Source organism: Miniopterus natalensis, chromosome 1 (assembly GCF_054644295.1).
Source record: "Miniopterus natalensis isolate mMinNat1 chromosome 1, mMinNat1.hap1, whole genome shotgun sequence".
NCBI classification, from domain to species: Eukaryota; Metazoa; Chordata; class Mammalia; order Chiroptera; family Miniopteridae; genus Miniopterus; species Miniopterus natalensis.
Genome location: NC_142081.1, coordinates 158040726 through 158064868, shown reverse-complemented (window position 1 = coordinate 158064868; position 24143 = coordinate 158040726). Strand labels below are relative to the sequence as shown.

General features: G+C 42.9%; 1 protein-coding gene across 1 annotated transcript; it reads left to right on the top strand.

The window, feature by feature from the left end:
* The first annotated feature begins 246 nt into the window (after positions 1-246).
* CXCL13 (C-X-C motif chemokine ligand 13) lies at positions 247-6384 on the top strand. Its single transcript, XM_016207510.2, has 4 exons — positions 247-343; positions 1911-2043; positions 5449-5529; positions 6035-6384. Exons 1-4 carry the CDS (start codon positions 280-282, stop codon positions 6084-6086), a joined length of 330 nt encoding a protein of 109 aa, XP_016062996.1. The 5' UTR covers positions 247-279; the 3' UTR covers positions 6087-6384.
* Positions 6385-24143: the final 17759 nt, after the last annotated feature.

Here is a 24143-nt window from a genome sequence, read left to right as displayed (position 1 = left end):
CCCCCAAATTCCTGCAGCATCCCTGCCACCATCTACGCCTTCAAGAAACATTTTATTATACTAACACTGCTTTGAAGCAAACTCCATAAAATTTGCAAGAGAAGTTACAAAAAACAATCTCAGCAATATTTGGGGGTTTTTAAAACTGATGATGCAGCTGACCTACTGGAGACAAAGGCAGTGGGAGGGCTCTCAGTGGGGTAAATAAATAGGAGTCTCTGTGCTGAGAACCCAGAGTTTAGACTCAGAGCTGAAGCCTGAACTCCACCTTCAGGCAGAATGAGGTTCATCGCTGGATGCCTGCTTCTCCTGCTGCTGGTCAGCAGCCTCTCTCCAGCCCATGGTGAGAACTTTCACTTCTGTTGTCATTGTCTTTTGAAGAGAAATGGTTTTCAGCCATTTCAATATATTTTTTTCAATTAGAAAATGGGGGGAAATATGACTTAAGGAGGAAAAAACTGCTCACTGCTCCTGGATTTCTAAAACTAAGGTGCTAAGAATTCAACTCTTGGAAGCATTTATATTGTTATGATTGCTAGCCATAGAAAGGAGGATACCGGACGCCCAATGTCCATGTCACCTATTCTTGGTTTGTCTGTCCCTGGCCCTTTTCAGTTTCAGCTCTGCTATCACTAATTCTTTCCATGTACGTCTTCTTTCTTCTGCCTGTCAGTGCTACTCCTCTGACCAAACCCTTGATAGGAGTTAAAGTTTATCGACTTCAGCGGGTTGGCCCAGCAGGGAGCATCTGATGCAATTCTGTACGTTAGCTTTGGCCTGAACCATTGTAAGGCCAACAGGAGCACTTAAGTACAAGCTCTCTGCACAGCAGCCCATTTCCAAGTCTAACTGGGAGGCGGCCTTTGTGTAAATAGGTAAGTTCTGGTTGAAGTTTCTAGTGGTAAATTTCTATGCACTGGAGGAACCAGACGCATGTGCAGAATGATACACTTGGCTTGGGTTTAGAGGACACATTTCTGTTCTTAAAATGCAGGATTTTTTCCCCCCAATTATTATTTTGCTTCACATGTTATTTTCATTCTTCAAGACCCTCTTCTCTTTCCTCCTCCATCGGGCTTTTCCATTGCTCCGGGCAAAGCGCTCTGTTCCCATTATGAGTTTGAACCTTGGGTGACATACAACATTCTGTGGTATTTTAGTTTTTGCTCATTTGTTTCTTCCAGTAAATTGTAAACACCTTGAGAGCTGGGTCTCTTATATTTGCAAATACATGTCAAGCATGGTGGTAGGCACTGGGATTAAAAAGGGAAAAATTCATTAAAATACCTGAGATGGGTTACTAATACTACTTGTCTAGTACCAACTTGTTGTTGGATAAAAATGGGGTTGAATTTTTATTATTGGCCTTTGTTTGGAAATGATTTGCAACTGAGATGGAGGACCAATGTATTAAACAAACACCAAAAATACCTTCTATGGTTATTTCCTCAAACAGAGGTTGACAAGTGGGGGGCGTTGAATCTGATAAGAGGGAGAACTGTCACTGCTTGTTACTGCTTCAGGGACTCTCCGATGAGTTCTTGTCCTCAATTTCTGTGTTAGGAGTGAAGGTCAGTTGGTTTTCTACTGCACTGATTAAAACTGAGTTGTAAGTCCCCATTGTTGTGGCTCTCAAATTATTTGGACAATGACCTGATTGCCAATATAATTCTACCACAAACTTCAATAGGTGTTGTGTTTTACAAAAGCTAATTTTATTTTTCAGATTTTGGTAGGAAGTGTTTTAAAATAAGTCAAGGCAAGCAGAAACACACACTAAAGGAACATGGGTTGAAGCACCAACTAGAAATTTTTAAGTCTTCAACTGCACTGTATGAGCGATTAGTAGTTAAGTTCTAGTTATGAATTATATGCCAAAGGGATGAAAATAACTGATTCTGTGTTTACAGGTGTCCTGGAGGCCAACAACGTATACTTAAGGTGTAGATGCACCAAAACGGCCTCCTTGCCAATCAGCCTCAAGTTTATTGCCCGGGTTTCAGTTTTCCCTCCTTCAAGTGGTTGCTCGGTCCTGGAAGTCATGTAAGTCACAGACACATGGGACTCCTCTCTCCCAGGGAGAACCAGGTCATATCTTGCTACATAGTATTTAACAGTTTTTAAATTTTTCAGTTATAGCTGACATTCAGTATTATATCGGTTCCAGGCATATAGGTAATGGTTAGACGTTCGTATAATTTATGAAGCGATCCCCCCAGTAAGTCTCGTTATCTACCTGATTCCAAGTATTCCAAGCATAGGTCCTACAATATTATTCACTATATTCCCCCTGCTGTGCTTTACGTCCCATGACTGTTTCGGAACTGCCAATGTGTACTTCTCAATCCCTTCACCTTGTCACTCAGCGCCCCAGCCCCCCCCCCCCAGGTCCCCTCTGGCAACCATCAGTTTGTTCTCTGAATCTATGAGTTTGTTTAGGGTTTTTGTCTGTTTGTTTGTTTTTTAGATTTCACGTGTAAGTGAAACTACATGGTATTTGCCTTTCTCTGACTTATTTAACTTAGCATAACACCCTCTAGGTCCACCCATGTTGTTACAAATGGTAGGCCACATAGTATTCTTACCCAAGAGTCTCGAAGTGATGAACTCTGAGGGTCACTGACAACTCTCAAGCTAATCATGAGAATCAGCAGGATTTGTTCAGTTGCGTATCGTGCAGTGGCCCTGAACTAAGTGCTTGACATACATTTACTCATTTCACTCCTTAGCCCTATTAAAGTATGTCTGTTGTTACCATTTCTTTGCAGATGCAGAAATGGAGCCTTAGGGAGGTTAACTGACTGCCCTAGGCACACCATTCCAAAGGGCCAGGGCCAGGGCCCTACTCACATTCCCCCCATTCCCAAACTCCTTCTCGAGTCCACAAAATTCGAATTGCCAGCAGAAACTTGGTTTCCTACCAAATCAAGGAGCAAGAAAAGAAATATCTACAACAGTCCTTTGTCTGAAGGTCTGGTTTATGGAAATGTCCTTTAGCTTTTGGTTCTATCAACTTTGATCCCATACCTCTGAATAAAGAGTTAGGCTAAGGGGAGAGTAGTGGCTGCAAGAAGTTTAATAGATATTTTCTTTTATTGAAATGGAATGACCCCTTGCTTCTGGGACCCTCCCTTTTTTGTAATCCCTGAGAAATCTGTGGCTACTTCTACCACAGCATTTTTCACGGCACATCAAATGAGACGTTGCACATTGCATGTAAAGCCCCTGCCACAGTGTCTGGCCCAGTAGTAAATGTTAGCTGCAATTATTATAGCATCATTGTGTTGAGACAATCAAGTTTTATCCCCCCTCTTTCACTCCTGCCAGAAAACAAGTTCTTTATAGACAGGAATCAGATATTATTCATCCCTCCATTTCCAATGCTTTATCCCTTACCTGGTATGTAGTAGCTGCTCAATAAATATTGGATTGTTACATTGAGTATTTTAAATGGAGCCTGTAGATCGTTTTGCATATCACTACTTAGAACTTTGGTTTCTCCTTCTTGAATCTATCTTTAATGAACCAAGAACCCACAGCACCTTGAAGTATGAGGCACAGCATCTTTCTAGGGCTTTGCTGACTTTGTTTCATTAGAAGCTCTTCCTTTAGACTTCTTTAGATTTTTGAAATGTTTATAAACAACTCACTTTTTGTTTGTCCCATTTTGATATCAATGCTTTGGGCCTCAGACTAATTATATTCAACTTGTAAAAAAGAAATACATAATATCAAAAATGTGTATAAAATTTTTCATTAAAAAGGCATTATACTGCCCGGCTGACATGGCTCAGTGGTTGAGCCACTTATGAACCAGGAGGTCACGGTTTGATTCCCGGTCAGGGCACATGCCCGGGTTTCAGGCTCGGTCCCCAGTAGGGGGTGTGCAGGAGGCAGCCGATCAATGACTCTTTCATCATTGATGTTTCTATCTCTCTCTCCCTCTTCCTTCCTCTCTGAAATCAATAAAAATATATTTTTTAAAAAGGCATTATACTTTCACAATGGTGCTTGCCAATTGGTGTGAACAACAACCATTGTCCTCAAACTCAGAGCTCTGAAGTCTAGCCAGGACCTGTTTGGGAGCAGTTCCTCTGGTGTGCAGAAAACTGAGACTTCTTTCTTTTTATTCCATTTCCTCTGCCATGAGTCAAGGCTCTCACCTCTCTGTCAGGGAAAGTAATGCACTGTAATTTCCTCGGCTTTAACTTCAATCGTTCTGAAGCGACAAAAATTTAATTCCATATCTTCTCACCAAATTCTCCATTACTAAATTATAACCAGATATTGAAACAAAAGATGCAGATTATTGTAAGAAACTGGTTTTCCATCATGAACTCAGAAACCAAATTAGAAGCCTCTGTCCAAGAACCCAACTGTTCTATGATCTCTGACCTCTTATGATTTACTTAACAAGGGTGGAGTTTTAAAGCTAGATGGATAGATCCTCACTATTTGTCATTTTATAGCTAAGATAAACGACACATCAAGGAATTGTGTTTTGTTTGAGGTCACACCAATGAAGAGTAGATTTTCCCAGTGTGCTATCACCTGGGAGACCTCATTTCTTCCACTGCGGGTAAAACATGCAACGCAGTGTCTGCCACTTGGAGACCATTCAGATTATGTCCATATAAAGTTGTGGCAACAAGTGTGGGTTCTAGAGTCAGATAACCTTCATTTGAACCCTGCTCTCTCGTGTATTTATCGTGCAATCTTGGAAAAGTTATATAATAAACTCACTAAACCTCAAGTTCCTCACCTGAAGGTGAGGATATAATTGTTCCTCTTGCACAGAATTTTTATTAGATTAATTGAGACACTTCACTTTACCTGCTGAGCATAATGCCTGGCACATTGTCAGTGCTTGCTCAATATCAGCTATTAATTATCTTTGCTGCTTTTGTTATCACTTAATTTCCTAGAGCAGTGAAAGCCTTACTAACTGGTGGTTCAACCCAAAAATGCAGCTGTCGCTCAGAGCAATCAGCTCTGTAACTTCCCCCACGTTAAAACATTGATTTTTTTTTTTCCAAATAAAAGGTTCTCAAGAGAGTGGGCTTTATAGTCTATTTTGTTTTCCCAAGCTCAATGGTCACAAACATTTAAAAGATTTTATGATATGGCTTTAGAAGTGAGCCAACCTTAGAGTCAGCTATTTGGCCTGTCTCCAACTCACATAAAAGTTGTCAACAGAACATTAACCTCTGACTTAGGAGGTTCTGCCAGCTTTGTAGTCAGTTCCACCAGCTCACACATACACGTCTGCAAATGGTATTTTCATTATTCCTCAGACCTCAGGCTACTAATCACCTACTCCAGATCCCAAACTGCCTACCCTCGGTTCTGCTTCCTGTGGGAATAATTATTTTTATATTCAAGTCTTAAGTGCAGGATTGACTAAAATGTAACACTGCTTTATTTTTATTTTTGTTTCTTTTCTCCCAGAATCTGGTTGAAGAATAAGTCTGCTCTTTGCCTGAATCCTAAACTCCCATGGACACAACATCTGCTGGAAAATATACATAAGTAAGTCAGGCATTCAGAGGGCTTTCAGGTTCTGATTTGCACTGAAGGGTCCCCTCCCTGGCGGCCCAGCAGGCGCGGCTCAGCGGTTGAGCGTCGCCCTATGAACCAGGGGATCACGGTTGACTCCCCATCAGGGCACATGCCCGGGCTCCGGCTCTGTCCTCGGTAGGGGGCGTGCAGGAGGCAGCCCATGCATGACTGACTCTCTCTCTTATCGTGGATGTTTCTGTCTCTCTCTCCATCTCCTTTCCTCTTTCTGAAATCAACAAAAACAGATTTTTAAAAAAATGTGTGCCATTTTAAACTTATGAGAAGTTCCTAAGACAAATGTCAATTCTCCTTTATTCTTACTTATCAGATGGGGTTGGGGTGACTCATTCTAGCAGCTCAATAAACTAAACTGGAAGCCAGTATCCACAATATTCCTTGCTTGATGTCTCCAGGGGAAAGCCACAGTTTCTGGCCTTTCTCCAAACATGACTGTCTTCTTTATGTTTTTGTTTAGCCTTGTCAAAAACTCTCAGTTACCAGCTCCAGTCAAGACAAAGAAGACCTGATGCCAATGTCCCCAGGAAGGACACCTGCATTCCTCCTCATTCCTGCTCTGGATTTAGTTTTATGGTCGGTTGAGTCCCCCCCCCCCCCAAAGAGCATCCCCATTCAAGCAAGCATGAAAATACATGTAAAAATCACCCTTCAGAGGCTGATAGGGCAAACTGGAACTTTTTAAAAATAAAGTATCCTACATACCTGGAGTTGGTATTCTTATTCACCAGGGGGGAAAGTTCCATGTAAGCATCTTTTGATAATATACCTATTGTTTAATGTTAAATTTTCCTAGAAAAATAAAGGAATGAGAACTTAAACCTCAAATCTGACCCTCTGGCTTGAATTAAGAAGGAAATGATGGAGTGCATTTCAATCATTTTACTCCCAAAGAAAAAGCAGCTTCCATAAGAGACTAAAAAAAGCTGCCTGGGAAACCACGAAACCTCAGCCTGACAGGAGACGGGGGTCCACAGCTTCCATTCACAAGGGCATTATTAAGAGGAATGGGGTCCTTTTTTCTACTTTCATAAGTATTATTGCTTCAGGTAAAAACTAATGACATTCAAAGATCCCCAGGCTTAAATTCATAGAATATTCAGGACAGGCATTTATAGGGTGATATTCAGATGTATTCTTTTATATGTTTGCTTTGACACACTTTTTACTCATGTCTTTTGCACAGACTTGCTGTTGTTGGTTTCTGGTATCCAAGCCTATAATGCTTCTTATTAATCTAATGCTATTCAATGAACTTGAGCAAACATTTTACTTAATTATAAGCAATTCGTTCTTAATGGAGCATTTCCTCAAATTTAGACATTCTTGGAATCATCATGATGCAAAGGAGAATTTTATCATGCTCATTTTTATTTGCATGCTTCTTACCTCTTACAGATTATCTAAATTCTATGGCAAAGGGTGAGTGAAGTTATTCCTGGTATTGACACAGTGGGACAATGCTTGACTCTGAGAGCCCCTTTCCCTTGATATATTCAATGTGATTTCCTCCAGAAACTGCCAATCTCTTACTAAAATCCATTTTCACTGTCTCATGATATTGATTCTTAAAGTCTTCAGTTCCATTTGAAAATGTTTTGCATCAGGTTTGACAAACAGAAGTGGCTGATGCGTAACCTCCCCTCCCCTCCCTCCCCTGCTGCAGCCCAGCTCTCGCCCCGCCCCGTGCTGAGTTCAGCTGGGTCGGCACCCCTCCCTCTCCCTCCTGCTTTTGGGGTTGGGGGACTCTCTGGCAACACAACCAGCTTTCAAGTTACAGCTGACTCCACTTTCATTTTTCTCTTTTTATTTAAATAATTTTCTGGGGAGGAAGTAAAAAGCATCAATAAATACGGAGTCGGGCAAAAGTAGGTTTAAACTTGTTAGGGTGGAAAATATTACAATAATTAATAAATAATAATACAAGAATAAACTGTGTTTTGTGTACTCACAACTGTAAACCTACTTTTGCCACCCCCTGTGCTACGTTTTCTGTTGTCTACAATTCAACTTTTCTTTATTACAAACACACACACACATAAAGGATTGTAAAATGTCACCCAAATCCTGCATTCTTAGCATTTTTCAGACTTCAATATTTAGGGATCAGGAATCATTTCATTCTTCAGTTTGATTTTGGTCTTCTTGGAGATATGCAGCTAGACAAACATTCAGGAGCCTCAAATAAAAAATGTTGCCTTTTCATATGAGGTACTATTATCACTGTGATCTTACAGATGTAGAAGCTGAGACACAGAGGGGTTAAGTAACTTACTCAAGGCCTTACAGCTACTCAATGGCAAGGAAGCCAGAACTTGAACCCAGTCAGTCTGGCACCAGAACTCTGTTTCTAACCGCCCCACTCTGCTGACTCTGTATGGGACAGCTGTCAGCTCCACTTCACAGAAGCAGAAATGGAGGCAGACAGACCTTCACTTGCTCCAAAGCATGTAACTAATGAGGCAAAACCACAATTCAAACCCAGAGCCACCTGACTCCTAAGTTAATATTTTTAATCATAACACTACTCTGCCTACATTTTTCTTACCCCTAAATGTGTTTCTTACCACAGCCCCTTGGCTCACCCTCCTTTTCAGGGCCAATCAAAGCCAGGGGAAGGGTGGGAGCTCCAGAACATTCAGCGTCCCCTGGGTGGAGATGTCCGTTGAGTGTAGTGCAATCCCCAGGGGACTGGACAACTGAGAGGGCATCATGAAGGCGCGGGGCAAATGTGGAGTGAGAAACAAACTGCAGGGCCAGGGAGGACTTCTAAACTTGCTTTTCCACCATACACGCACCCATTCCTCAAAAGCCACAGTAGATTTGGGGGCATTCAGCCTGATTTAGAAGACGGATCTTAGCCCATAGTTAGATGCAGGGTAATTTACTGAGCCAGTTAATGGAGTGTCTGAAGAGAAGGGACCTTAGGTAGTCCGAGTGGGTTGGGTCTAGAAAGGGAGAATGGTGAAGCAGTAAGCAGATGCTGGGAAATGTGTGGCTACATATATTCATGCATGTGCAAGTGAATTAAAATCCACAGTGAAATAGAATTGAAGGGAAAACTAAAACAGGACGTGGCTTTCTTTCCCATCACCCTCCTTTCTACAGTCATCTCCCTGCGGTGTGCCATGGAAGGATTGGTATGTACCCCAGGGCTTTCCTGCTCTGAGGTAAAGTTTGGTGGTAACTTTGAACAGAACGAATGTGCTAGTTTACAGAAAACTTTGTGTAACTGAGAAAGAAAGGAAGTCCATGAGTCAGAAGGGTAAGAATTGACAGATCAATTACACCATTTTGTGCTGTAATTTATCCCTCAAGGACAGAAGGACATTCTCCATGAGTGCCATCAGCCGCATCTGGAAACTTGTTAAAATACATATTCTCAAGCCCCCGCCCCAGACCCACTGAATCAGAAACTTGGGGGTTGGGCCCAGCAATGTGTTTAACAAACTGTGGAACAATAAAAAATATACTTGGTCTTTGTCCCTGGTTCCAGGCATAGAGTTCCAAACACCCTCGGAATTTCCTGACTAATAGGAGTGATTTTTGCTATTCACGAATGAGCCCCTTTCAACCATACCTTAGTTTATGCTAGTGAGGTGACTGTGGGCATACCCCTAGACAGCTTCAGGATGGGGGCTGGTTTCCAGAGGAACCAACCATTTCAGCCCCAACCCTGAACCTCCACGGAGGGGAGAGGGACTGCAATGCAATCACCAATGGCCAGTGATCTAATCAACCATGCCTTCCTAATGGAACCTCCTTTAAAAATTCCTAAACAAGTCCAGCCAGGTGTGGCTCAGCGGTTGAGCATCGACCTAGGATCCAGGCTATCAGGGTTCGATTCCCAGTCAGGGCACATGCCCGGGTTGCGGGCTGCAGCCGATCAATGACTCTCTCATCATTGATGTTTCTCTCTCTCCCTCTCCCTCTCCTTTCCTCTCTCTGAAGTCAATAAAGATATATTTAAAAAAAAAAAAAATTCCTAAACAAGAGGATCTGGAGAGTTTCTAGAGGTGCCGGGCGGGTACACCTGGAGAGGGCATGGAAGCAATGTGCTTCACTCACCCATGCTTTCCTTGTACATCTCTTGCAGCAGGAGTCTTCTAACTTGTTCTTTTTCAAAATTATTTTGTACCTAAGTTCTTTGCTTTTCCATATGAAGTTTTGAATCACTGTATCAATTTCTACACTCTCAAAAATGATTCTGATTGGGATCATGCTGAATCTACAGACCAATTTGGGAAGAACTGGCATCTTAATAATACTGAGGACAGTCATGAGGACAGCATCTCCCCCCCTTACGTAAGACTGCTCTAAGTTCTCTCAGCAGCGCTCTGTAGCTGTCCACATTCAGATCGTGCAGTTCCCCAAAGCCAAACCATGAGCTACAGCCTTTGAAGAACATTCATCTGTGGGAGCAATGCAAGCACGTGTGTTCTTTATCATTCATATCATTTGGGAAGTGGTCAGATGTGGCTTCTAGCCTCATTTTAATTGGACAATATTTCTTCCTCCTTCAAAGAAAATAGGCAAATCACTTAAAGCAATTAGATAGGACACCCTCAAATTCTCCCCAGCAGATTTGCAAGTCTACCCAAATCTCCTCCCATTCTTACTAATCCCTTTGGTTACACTTGGTACCCCCCTCCTCATTCCTCCAAGGCCAACCCCTCTCCTTGTGTTTAAATCTCATCTCACCCCCTCTTACTATCTCGGGAGACAAAGTACCAACTCTCCTTTTGTTCTCTGTAATCAACCACTTCCTCCCAATTGGTTTTATCTACCTACTACTTAAACATTGTCTACTCTCTCCCAACTCAAAAAAAAAAAAAAAAAAAAGGAAAAGAAAGGAAAAAAAAAAAGCAAAACAGCCTCTTCCAAGGTCCCCTTCTGGCTGTTGTCTCCTTTTTCTTCCCTCCATCACAGCCAAACCTCTTGAGTTGTCTGTACTTAATGTTATTTCCCCAGGGCTCTCTCACTCTGCAGCACCCTCCAAATAAATAAGGATTCTACTCTATTACTGGTCCCAAATAACTGTCAGTAAGGTCACCAATGACCACTGTAGCAATATCAGTCAGCTATCTCAACAGTGCTCTGCAGCTCAGTGGCTTACAACAAAAGCATTTATTTGTTGACCATGTATCTGCAGGTCAGCTGAGGTTCAGCTGACAAGGGTGAGTTTGGGATTAATTCAGGTGACTTGTTTGGGTCAGATCTACTCCATGTGTCTCTCATTTGGGGGCAGGGAACAGATGTTATTAAAAGGCATATTCTTCCCATGGTGATGGCAGATCCAGAAGAGAGGGGAGCAGAAACGTGCTTTGCCTCTCTGCTCTAGGCTTGGACTTATCAATTTATTACTTCCCCTCATATTCTATCGGCCAAAGCAAGTCATATGGCCGTGCCCAATATCAGCAGCTCAGGAAGTTTATTTCACCTTGAGTGGAACTGCATAACTACATGGCAAAAGGCATGGGTACGGAGAGCAGTCAAGAATCAGGAAAAATAATAAACCTGCCACAGTTACCAAATACAATGATCAGTGTCTCATGCTCACCCTGTGGAACTCAGGAGTGTTCTGCAGGAAAGGAGAACTAGTGTAGTTACAGTTCTTCCCTGGCAGCGCAGAATGGCACACTTCTCCTGGGCTTCCTTTTACCTTTCTCACTACTCCTTCTCAGTTTTAGCTTCAAGTTGTCTGTTTCCCTCATTCTCTCTGATACCCCTCCACAATGCAGCAAACTAAGGTGGCCCTTACAAAATGCAAATCAGATGATGTCACTCTCGCTTCTTTCCAAGCTGAAGGGTCACTTGCTCATGAAAGCCTTCCACATTGGTCTAGCCTAGGCCAGATCTTCTTGTGATATCCTCTCATGTAACGATCTCTTTTCCTTGAAAACACTTACCTGAGTTACTAATAACACACTTGTTAGTGTGGCCATGTAACAAATATCTGGCAAATATTAAGCTATAAATTCCATGAGATCAAAAACTATGGTTTTGCTTATCCTTGTATCCTTAGCATCAATTATGACTTGGCACATAGTAGACCTTCAACAATTATTTGTTGAATGAATGAATGAATGAATGAATGCCTTGTAACTGACTCACGAATTATCATTCAAGATACTACAAGAAAAAACTTTTCACATATTTGTCCTGTTTCTCTAACTAGATCACAAACTTCTTGGAGATAGTGAGTCAGACTTTTATTTCTTTGTCTCCCACATAGCAACCCAGATATGCAGTCAGCAACTCTGATGCAAAATGAAGAACGTCTTCTACAGTATAGATATAATTTGTTTGGAATATTTACAAAACAACATTTTTTTAAGCACATTACCTAGAACATATGACCAGGAGAGAGTAGAACCTAACCACATGTTTGTAACTACCATTGTGCACCTGAAGATGCTGCAGATTTGAATCAATTGATAATTGTCATTGAAATTAAATATAATTGTGAAATATTAAGATCTTCAAGTTAAACTCCAGTAAAATTATGTCATGGTATTAAGGCACTAGCATATATTACCGGAAAATGCAAAATCAATAGTGAATCCATCTCGCCATAAATTCAAGATGACTAACATTTATTAAATTCTCACATACTGTTTAATTTAGAGCCCCATTAGGGAACAGAACACTCAGCTGCAATTTTAAAGAGAACGCAGTGAGGGAACTGCTTCAGAGGTGTGGACAGGGTTAAAGGAAACCACAAGGAGTATTGAGGTACCTGGGGTCTGGTGTCCACTCCTATGCCTGAAGGAAAAAGGGGAGGAAGTGGTGTTATGGGAATGGGGTTATTTGGAGAGCTGTAGCTTAGAGGCCAGATTGCCTGACAGGAACCATGGCCACTGAGAGATCAGCCACAACCAGAACTGAGGGTGACCAAGGACTGGAGGAAATAAATTCTTCTACCTCCATTTCCTCTCACCCTCCAATTTCCTATCCATATTCTACCCCCTCATTGATCAAACTTATCCAGAAGGGGTCAGATGAAAAAACTAAGGTTCAGAGAATACTAACAAAGCCTACACACATGTATTTTTGTCATGTTCCGCTATTGAAAAAAATTGCTCACTCCTGTGGTAGACAATCAATTCGATCAATTTGCAAGCATTTCCCCCCCATCTGGATGACAGCCTCTTCATTTGAAATCTGAAGATCAAAGAAATAAATATTTTATTATAGTCTTAAATACGGTGGAGCTAGAAGCCTCAGGAAAAATCCCTGATATGTCCCTGTCTTCCTATTAAGCAGACAGTGGGACTAACACCTTTCTCCCTCAAAGGCGGACAATAAAGAGGCCCACCTCTCTGGCAGTGTCTCCTTGATCTGATTCTTTCTGCTGATTTCTGGGCAGGGTTCCCAGCAGAGGCTCCAGCTCTGTCTCTGGCACATCCTCTGGTCTGAAGGCCCTTCTTGTTTCGCATCCACTAGCGAACACCTGCCCTCCCCACCCATCCCGAGGCCGGCCTTAGGACCGCTGGGAGCACTCTAGTAACCTCCCAGGGCTCTGTTTCTTTTAAAGAGATTCATCAGCACCTCCTGGTGGCTAGTCCAAGGAATATCATGACTGGGGCAGTGAGGAAAGTGGCATTAACTCTGAGCACAAACTCCCTGCTTCCTTCTCCATTCAGAGTGAGACCCCTAAGAGTGTCTCCTAGAGACTGTGGACAGGTAGATCCCATGTCTCCCTTCTGCCAGCGCCCAAACTCAGGACCCTGGGTCATGCCTCTCAAAGTATTGCCCCTCAACCGGCAAAATCAGCATCATTTGAGAGCAAATGCAGAAGCCGAACCAGAGCCTGCCTTTCAACAAGATTCCCAGATGATTTATAAGCAACTAACACTAAGATGCTCTTTCTTTTATACTTCTCTCTGCCTCCTTACTGCAAAACACAATATGCATCAAATCCGAGGGCACACCACAGTTCTTCCACGCTAGGTTTGCAGTGGGGCTAAGAAGAATAAAAAGATGTGGAAGTTAGAAGACCTTGAATCAAAATTTGGTTCTCTTCGTGATTAACTGTAATATAATTAAATCCTCTCAGTCTCATTATTGCAAATTTTCAGATGAAAATAATAGATACCCCTTAGGGAACTAAGAATAAAAATATTTTCAGGTCAGCTACATCTACCTTGGGGTCATTTCTGGGATTTAAAAATTCCAGAAAGTTAGGATTACATTTCCATTTCTAATGTTGTTCTACTGCCTAGAAATGGTCAGTCAACTCTTGGAATTTAAGCCACAGTCCTCTACTGGCCTCCAGTGGTAAGTGGTAGGATGTGGCAACCACAAACTCACCAAACATAACCCAGCAAGCCCTAGAGGTGAAGATGGAGCTGAAAGCCAAAAGAGACCAAAGAGAGAAATGGAAGAAATCAGACTCAAACTTACTGTTCTGAGCAAAAAAATACATACCAGTTCATTATCAGCTGCCAGGTGCCAAGCTAAAGGAACATGTGCTCGCTTTCTTTCATGCATCATCTCAAATTAGATGTGAAATAATTGCAGAGAGTTCAGTAAAGCTGAGGCCCATTGTTCAGTAACACAATTAACATTTCTACAGTACTTTATCACAAATGACAGGTTAGTTCACTTATCTTCCTTGCCTGAATCGTGGCCCTGATTGTGTCTTTTTATTTGCCTTATCTGCATGTTCTGCCCTTTGTGCCTCCCGCCTCCTGAAAGTAAAAATGAGGATAAGCGAAGAATGGCACAATGGCTCTCACTTTCAGTGGAGGAGGTATGCCATTGACTAGGTATCTAATATCTATGGAGAGCATTCTATACATACTCTGTTTCTATCACTTCAATTTTCCCGATAGACAATCATGGTGCCCAAAATGACAGAGGACATTTTAAACTTTTGCCTGACATCTAGTTTTGGAAATTGTAGTGTGTTCTCTCATTAACTGCAAGTGGTAGACTCGGCCTAGGAGCACATTAAAAAAAAAATCCAGTTTGGAAATTTCCAGCACATCATTTTTTAAAATGAAAGCACCTCCCTGCATTCTCCCACTTAAGATAACCTTCTAGGCAGATACGCTTGTTACTGAAGGCAGTGAGAGCCTGAGATTTCTCAGTTGTGAGGAGGGCACAACCAGGTCAACAGGATTCACTGTGCCGCAATTATTCTAACCTGGAGTCAAGTCTTTGGAGTTTTTCCCCCCACCTTGATAAAGTCAAATTAAAAAAAACTTTCTTATTCATGCCCTCCTTTTATTATCCAGCTACTCTTATAGGATTAATACAAGAGAGAGGTTTTTTCTAAGTACTTAGACTTGAATGTGTGTGTGAAGGAGCCCCCCTGGTGGCATGGCGAGGCCAGCAGCTCTGTCTGCCTCCAGCTGTGGTACTGCCCTGTGACAGACAAGTAAGGTGGTCCCACTTTCTATGAACGCCTGTGATTCCTGGACACACTCTGGCCAGTTCTAAACCCTACTGACTAGAAGGGACCTTGAAGGTCTTTCTATGTTTCTTTTGTCACAGTAAGAAGTAGGTGTTTTTTCTTCCTAGAAAAAGCTAAAATTCCAAAGAATATTAAAATTGAGGAAGTCTCCTAACTCTTTTTTGGCCTCCTCAATTGTCCGTGTGATCCAGTTTTGCACTCTCTGGTTTCCCAGAACAGATCTGGAACGCTGGTGTTAGCCTATGACTAGTAAGATCGTCCAGCCAATTTAAAGTGAAAAGTTTATGTAACTTTGGGAAAACCTTGGCCAAAATCTGAGGTTGGCTATTGGCAATGCTAACGTCAACATACATTAACAACAAAAATGCTGCTTTGTGTTGAACCTGGGACAGGCCATAATATGATCTTGACGTCTAACATTCACCCTCAAACCCAACCTGTGAAACTTGAGGTGGAGTGTGGCATCTTACCAAAGGCAAAGGGACAGCTTGACTGTTGTGCATGCTCTGTTCCTGCTTGGCTTATCAACACAATTAAAAAAAAAAAAAGTCCTCATCTTGTATTATCTCTGGTTGTGTGTGGAATCATGGGGGCAATTTTTCTATTTGCTTGGTTTTTTAGTGTCCCCGTACTAGCAGGACGAGAGTGATTTTTAGCAGGATCCAACTTCATCCTGTCCGCCGGTGAGAGAGATACTAAAAGGAAGTGAATCTAGGAGAAAAGTGTGTGTCTCTCTAGCTAGCTACGTACATTGAAAAAGATGTGCGTGTTTTTAAAGGTTTCTTACTGAAAAAAGAAATCACTTGATTTTTGAGTCTTAGCTTGCTCACCTATAAACGAGAAGAGTTGTTTAGACAACTGCTAAGGCCCTTTCCAGCCCTAAAACTTACACTGCTACCCTGCCCACATCCTTTCCCCCGTCTGATCCTTCCTGTCCCAGGAAATTCTGGCACTATTATCCATGAAAATGTATCTCGAGTGTCACCTTTGACTCTCTCCCTCCCCAACTTTCCTCTTTAAATCATTCACCAAGAGTGACTGTCCCCAGCTCCTCAGCATCTCTGGATCCATCCACTTTATCCCACCGTTGTGTCTGGCCCTGTGAATGAGCACTCCTTTTTTGGGGAAGTAACCTGAAGCCAGGAGGGTTTAGAATTACATTTAGAGATGATGGAATTAGTCAAACTCATGGATGTCCTAAGTAAAAAAGAACCTGGACTCTCAGAAAATTTGAATTGTATAACTAATTTAAATCTGTGATTTTAAGCTGAAAAGTTTATTTAGTATCATTTTAAAGCAAGTTAGAGTAAGAAAACTCAATATGCAAAAATTCATAATTTTATGTATTTGATTAAAGAAGTTTTACTTTCCATGGAACAGACTAACAAATCTCAGAGGGAAGGCAGGGTGGGTGGGGCATGGGGAGTGATTAACCTAAGAACTCATGTGCATACATGCATAACCCATGGACACAGACAATAGTGTGCTGAAGGCCTGGGGGAGAGGGTGCAGGGGAGAGGGGGTCAATGGGGGGAAAAGGGGGACACTTGTAATAATTTCAACAATAAAGATAAATTAAAACATTAAAAAAAAGTTTTACTTTTATTAGTAGGGAAGACTTGTTAAGATTGTGATTTTTGTCTTGCCAAGCATTTAAAATACCTAGAAAAAGCTGGAATATATTACAGTAAGATATTTATCCTAAAATTTTTAAAAGAAATTTATTGAGCCAAGTTCATAAATGAGCTTAATTGTTTAAGGTGAATTTTGGTTGTTGAATTGGAGTTAAACATTATTTAAACATCAAATAAAAGTGATATTAATATTTACATAAATATTAGAATAAAATGAATTGGCTAAACTTGATAAAAATGTACATTGAAGACTTTACTTTTAAAATTCACCTTAATTCTAAACCCAAGTAACTATTAATGGTCCTTTCTGTACTCAGAATTCCCCTCCAGACATTAACCTCACTGACAATAGTAAAAAGAGTTCCCTTTTATCATGGAACTGCCAATGTGTGGGGATTTAGACCTTAATACATGTTTCAGCTCTTAATTAAATACTACGTGAGTGCAAAATCAAACTCAGTTATAGAGCATACACCAATTTAAATACTTTGACTGCAGTATAACTTTTTGTCCTTAATGAAGAGAAAATCCACATGGTATTTCTTAGGGTCCTGCTCAGATTGTGAAACTCCAAATATATTTCAAAAACTGAAAAAATGTCTCAGCAACTTGACTTTCACCAAACTGATTCAGGCTCTCCCAAAGATTTGTCGCTTGCTTTACATAACTAGAGCTGCATCTCGGCCCCTTCTTTAATCTGGCTGGGATTTGCTACTGCTTGGGTGATACTCCCTAAGACGTAGCTGTTACGGGTTGATAACATCTGTGGACATGAACTAAGCCAGCCTAGAAGAAGCATGTTCTCCGGGTCCCTTCTCTGTATCCACTCTGCTGATATCTGGGCCCTGCCATCAATGTTTATTATGTGACCCAGCTAATGTGACTTGCTATTTTAAACTCAAAATAAATGAGCAGTGAGAAGTCCTCTTCTACTTTACTGATTATCTCTTCTTTTGCCTTAAGAAATCCTGGAAGAAATACAGCTCGTTCCACGGACTCAGAGCTGTGCACCAGCTTGCGGAGTGGAAAGCCTGCGGGGAGGATGCCAGGGCTGCCTCACTGCGTCCTCTCACTCTGGGCTGAGCTGAAGGCCCGCAAACCAAGCCCGAGTCTGTGTGTACAGACACCCACTGCGGGCTCATCTCCTGGGCCTCCCCTCCTCTCACGATCTCCCTCAACAGCTGACGCTTGTCCTTCAAAGGACCTGCTGGCATTTTCATTCCTGTGGTGAGGGCCTCCTGCACCCTGGAGATGCTCCCCATCTTTTCCCTTACGCACTAAATCCCACCAGCCATTGGGGTCTGTGGGAACATCTTTGTTTGCCACCAACATCTTACACGGAAGGGCAACTCTCCTCCACTCCAAGAATCACTGGACCTCAGTAGAACAGAGAAGACTTTCCACCACGGTTTTTACTCTTGAACTCTGAGTAGGGGCCCAGCTCTTTGTTATATCTCTGCTTTAACAGACAAATGACCTTGGAAACAAATGAAACAGTGAAGCTAATCTGTGCAGACATTTCCTACCCCGCCCTTCTTCGGCTGAGGCACAGTGGCCCCCGGAGCAATGAGAGGAAGGAGCAGATATTGTGATAGAAGCTGGGCAGAAAAGGAGATGCTAGCACATTAGAATTGGAAGTTATCTCAGTAGTGATCTAGTCAAACACCTCAGTTTAGAGATGAACAAAGTGAAATTGTGAATTGTTACCTGTAAAATATATTCCAAATGTTAATTATTGCTGTGATAATTAGTAGTTACTATATTTACTACTACAATATCTGTCTTAAAATTGCTTAGCCCCATGGAAGGCTGTTTGAGTTCAGGGGTTCACCAGAAGCTGACCCTGACCCAAGGGTCTGGGTGGATGTACTTTATTCTAGAGGTGATCCAGGCAGCAGGGTGAGGATTGGGAAAGCGATGCAGCGCAGAGGCCGTGCTGGGCTACCCGCCCCCCCTTCAGGACTGACGCACTCATTCCCCCAGCTGCCGGGTGTGTGTCCGGCAGCAGCTGGCGGTCTCTGGGAAATGTCATGCTCCCTTCCTAGGAGCAGCCTGTATCCAAGGACTGGTTGATGCAAGGGTGTATAAGTCTTACCACCACCTCCCTAACTCCCATCAAGTCTGAATGGTCACCCCAGCTCCAGAGCTTCCTGTGGGGTCACTGACACCTTTGCTGTGACTGCCTCAGGTTCAGGTTCTCCTTCAGCCCAATCCTGCTTGCTTTCCTTCCCCTGCATGTGTTAATCTTTAGATAAATGTGCTGTTTGCTTATCTCCCTACCCATATGATCACAGGGAGCCTGGCCTGCAAAGGTGGGTACTAGAAGTTACTCAAGAAAACAGAGGCTGACAAGGGTTTCTGGAGCTGAACCCCACGCCAGCCAGCTGTCAACAAGGGCCACATTACTGATTGTACAGGAACCCACACAGCCCCTGCACGAGATAGCAGTGAAATTGTGAATACTTTTCCCTGTTGTGAACCGAAATGGATGTCAAACTGGTAAAAGGAAATGCACCAGGAAGTGCAATGTATCAAGCATTTGAGAAATATGAGGGAATTAGTAATTCTAAGAAAATGGAGTTGGATGGCTATTGCTGGAGGCATTGGATGATTTACTAAAAGATAACAGAAGGCACAAAATGGTGAATCAGCTATTAAAGGTGAGATATGAAAGCTAAAAGCCCTCTTTGGAGCATATTAAGAAATTCACCTCTCCTGCTAGTGAAGAGCAGGGAAATCTGAGGATCTGGTGCCGGACTTAATCCTAACAGTAGCAGAGCAGAGAAGGTTGAACTCTCAAGCTAGCCAGTCTGCGACAATGGGAACCTAAAACCTGAGATGGGGACTTCCAGGTGATGCACTTGAAAATATTAAATCCTCAAAATCCACTAGGACCTTGAACCTGCAGAAGTGGACACCGTTGTTAGAGGCAGCACATTCCGCCCGGCCTTGCAAGATAACATGTGCATCCTTTGGTCTCTGCCCACCCCTTCTCCTGCCACCAGACCAGTAAGTAGAGTGAGCTCACAACACAAATGTTGGGCCTGCCAAGGGAGGGAAGGGACTACACTCTGAAGGACCTGGAGGACCTGGTTAACGCGTGCCAGCAAGACCTGGGAGAGTACATGTGAAAGTAAATTCCTGAGTGCCAAATCAAGGGCTTGTGAGACATAAGGTGGGATAAAGAAAGAGTTTGCCAAGCTGGGAACACTTTCTTGGAATAAAGGATTTAACACCACAGCAAAGACTCCAAGGGAATCACTCTTGGGATGGTTCCCAATCTGGATCGTCATTTTCTCAAGCTCCTAAATGAAATGGAACTGCCAGATGTGCTGTGGCAGACAGTGAAAGAAGGGACCAAAAGTGGGCATGCAGAGTGGATATACTATAACCCAGGAAACCCGTCACACAACCATGGTTGGTGGGAGGGCCTGGAGCATATTCAGTTCACTAAGAGTAAGACATGTGCTGAGAAGCCTCAGCCATCCCAGATGCTCTCTTCCTCTGTCGGTCAGGGCACTTGTAGGAGAAGCCATCATAAAATGGGGCTCCTTGATAAAAATGAGGGTATAAGTTCTAGAAATAATAGAAGTGAGGTGGCAGCAATTAATTACCAGAAGCAAGGAGGACACAGTTATCGCATTGAGTAGCAAGGACAGTGTGGCTCCCAGGAGGCTGAATCACAGGAGCTAAAGAGATGGTTAACAGGACATGTCATCCACATGGGCAAGACAGATGGGCTTCCAGCAAAGGCATTAATCAATCTATATGACCACACACACAAAAATCAAGATGGACAGACAGGAGGCTAAAGTCAGACATTAAAATAAACAGTGATGTTCTCTTGCCCAGTTTTTGGACCTCAGCCTGATTTTGGCCCCATAAATCATTGGCTGAAAAAGGCCGGTTCCCTTGCAGAAAAGACCCTTTTCACGCAACATCATGGGAAGTACATGTAAGAAATGATTTTCCCAAGACAACTCCAAACAGACCTCTGGCCACTTACTATGGAAACTATAGACCGGGGAAAGAACATTACTCACAGATGTTAGGAACTCTTAGACTCACAGGGAGTAAGCTGGCACTGACTCCCAGGCATGTAAAACACTTCACTGGGTAGCCAGTAGATATTATTCCAATCACCAAATGCATAATTAAAATGGGCACACTTGGTAGTTGGCAGAATGCCCACATTGGGTCTCTGGCCTATAGGATAGGAGCTTTTGCAGTGTGAAAGATCAAGTGGACCACTCCCTCCCTTCCTGCTACAATCAGGCAATATAGGAAATAAAAAAAGGGTATTGTATCATGGGGAAAATCGCACAGTTTAGTACCACTCTTAAAGACTTAAAGGGGGCAGGAGTGATGGTTCCATCATATCTTCACTTAATTCACCAGTTTGGCCTATACAAAAGCCAGATGGATCCTGAAAATAGCCTATTACAAGCTTAACCAAATATTTACACTAACTGTACATTGGGCCAGCTGTGATCTCTCTGATACAGTAGATTAACAAGTCCTCAGCCACATGGTATACAGTCATTAACCTGGTAAATATTTTCTTTCCATTCCCATCAGAAAGGAAGATCAGAAACAGTTTAGAATTCACCTGGAACAGACTATAATATACTATAAATACTATATTTCTAGCCTTGCCCCAGAACTAGGTCTACTCTCTTGTCCTCTGTCATAATATAATCTGACATTCCTCTAAAATTTCACCCAGGGTCACTAGCTGACTAGATGAGCAACAAGTGGCAAGTATGCTAAAGATTTTAGTAAAACACATGTGCTTCAGAGAGGGCAAGACAACACCTAACCAAGATTCAGGAGTCAGCCCTATCAATGAAATGTTTAGGGATACATTGGTTGGGACATGCCAGACTTCCCCTCCAAAGTAAAGGAAAAATTATTGCACTGTGTGCTTCCCACCATGAAGAAGAAAGCCCAGTGCCCAGTGGGCTTCTAAGGCTTCTGAAGGAAGAATATTCCACATCTGGCAATACTACTCCAACCAATATACTGGGTAAGTAAATGGATCAGCTGACCATGCATTTGTTCAACAAAAGGCCCCCAATAAAGTGCAAGGTACCCTGTTTCTTGCCCACATGATCCAGCAGATCTTACCATATCTGTGGTGGAAAAAGACAACATGTGGAGTTTATAGCAAGCCTTAAGAGGAGATTGTAATGTAGATCTTTAGAATCAGGATCGAGGACATGCCATCTGTAGTGGAAGATTATACACTTTTTGGAAAAGCAGTCCTGGAATGCTACTGGGCCCTGTAAGCAATGGAGCAATATGCTATTATGTGGCCAGAGCTGCCATCATTAGGTAGGGTCTATCAGACCTATAGGTTGTGAAAAAAAATTTTTAAGTACATGAAATGAGCTGGCCATGGTGTAGGGATGGAGATTATGCATGGGACCAACAGCATGGCCTTCCATTCAACAATGCTGACCTAACTATTGTTACTGTCAAATGAGCATCCTGACAACAACAGAAGCCAATGCAGAACTTCTGATTCTGAAAAGCCACATGGTGCCAAGGTAACGACATTTGACCCCTTTCAACCTAAAAGGAGCAGACATTCATTTTGACTAGAATCAACACATATTTCTGGTGAGGATTTTCATTTTGTGCCTGTAGGGCCTTAGCCAGCACCACTAACAAGGGCTTAAAACGTGTTTGATCCACATAACAACACCTCAGAACAAGGGGTCCCCTTTACAGAAAAGGAGGTACGGCGCTGAACCCAACACCTCTGGGCCTACCTGTGCCGTCCCTACTGTGCCGCCCAGGCGCTGCTCGCCTAACTCACCGGTGGAAGGCCCTTTGAAGGCACAGCTGAGGCGCCAGCTCAGAGGCAACACGCTGTGAGAATGAGGCACACTCAAGGATTCAGTGCACACTCCAGTCAAGGACCACTGTATGGTGTTGTGTCCCCAACATGGAGAATATGTAGTTCCAGAAACCAAGGGGTGGGAGTAGGCAGGATGCTATTCATCATTATTACCACTGACCCTCTTTGGGATTTTTTGTTTCCTACCCTTGCATTTTTAAGTATTCTTGTTCCCTCCTCCCCCCAAAATGTTTGTACTTGGGGATAAAGCAGAAATCGCATTAAGCTTTAACTTATGGAAACCTCTGGGAACTCCAGACTACTCATTCCAAAGCAGAAATAATCAAGGAGAGTCACTATTTTGGCAGATTATCAGGGGGAAGTCAAGCTTCCTTTACACATGAAAAGAGGCATATATAGAAACATGTTTGGCACCCAAGCAATTCACTTAGGCATTTTTTATTATTCCCCTGCACAGTTTTGTTTGTAAATGAATAAGTGCAGCAGCCACAGCTTGAGAAGGAAATGGTGACCAGGCTAAGAGCCCTCAAGAGTGAGATAAGCCACCAAGACCAGCAGAAGTGCCAGCTGAGGCTGAGGGAAATCCATAACGGATAGTATCAGTCATGGCCTTGAGATTAGCACTAGCTATAGGGGCTACAGTGCACCCCCTAACTTGCCTCTTACAAGTTTACCCCAGGAAAAAAGCCCACCAGAATCCTAGTGAATCCGAGCGAGGGATGGACTGTAGTGAATGCTTGTTGCATTGCTCAGGTCCCCCTCCCTGGCAGAAGGGCTTATATCCCAAGCTGCCGGAAGCACTGCTGGACAACAGCCCCCTCCCCACTTAGCTGTCAGCCCTCTCCAAATATTGCCCTCTACTGAAGAGACTCACCTAGCTAAGTCACTCTCCATTCCTGGGGACAGACTGAATTTGATAATAACTTGTCAATGCAGGGGTATTGTGTCCTGGCCTCTTAGTCCCAACTCAGACAACTTTGAAGAGCCATCTCAGTTTCAGATCTACCTATGGAGTCAGCTGGTGCTTTTTGAAAATTATTACATTACTATTCAACTTTTCCCTCAGCCCAACCTTCCCTTCTTCCCTTCCCTTCCCTTCCCTTCCCTTCCCTTCCCTTCCCTTCCCTTCCCTTCCCTTCCCTTCCCTTCCCTTCCCTTCCCTTCCCTTCCCTTCCCTTCCCTTCCCTTCCCTTCCCTTCCCTTCCCTTCCCTTCCCTTCCCTTCCCTTCCCTTCCCTTCCCTTCCCTTCCCTTCCCTTCCCATAGACTAATGCTGAGAGCACTTTGCAGTAAATTTCCTGAACACTAATCTCCTTAGGGTCAGCTCCCTAGGAATCCCTATCTGCAACAAACAAGGGAAGGTACTGACAAGCACATCACTACTGTGGACAACTGAGGCACAGCCTCCCTAGGATCCCTCTCAAAAACTGTGCCAAGCATATCTCAGAATTTTGCCATTGAGGAATGACAATGTGAGAGTATTTATATACTAGTTCCTAACCTTCACTGGCCCAGGGGTGACTCAGGGTTTTAACACTCTGCTACTTTCTTCTTGCTGTGTGTGTGGGTTGAGGAAGTTCCTGCAGCTAGAGAAGCCATTACCCTATAAAGGGGACTGTCCCTAGGATAAGTGTAGGGATTACAAGAGGAAC

What these genes read in the sequence shown, in the direction of transcription:
- CXCL13 (XM_016207510.2), top strand. Translation starts at nt 280, where the DNA reads ATGAGGTTCATCGCTGGATGCCTGCTTCTCCTGCTGCTGGTCAGCAGC. An exon ending in TGCTCGGTCCTGGAAGTCAT is followed by an intron (nt 2,044 to 5,448) that starts GTAAGTCACAGA and finishes CTTTTCTCCCAG; the next exon opens with AATCTGGTTGAAGAATAAGT. An exon ending in CTGCTGGAAAATATACATAA is followed by an intron (nt 5,530 to 6,034) that starts GTAAGTCAGGCA and finishes GTTTTTGTTTAG; the next exon opens with CCTTGTCAAAAACTCTCAGT.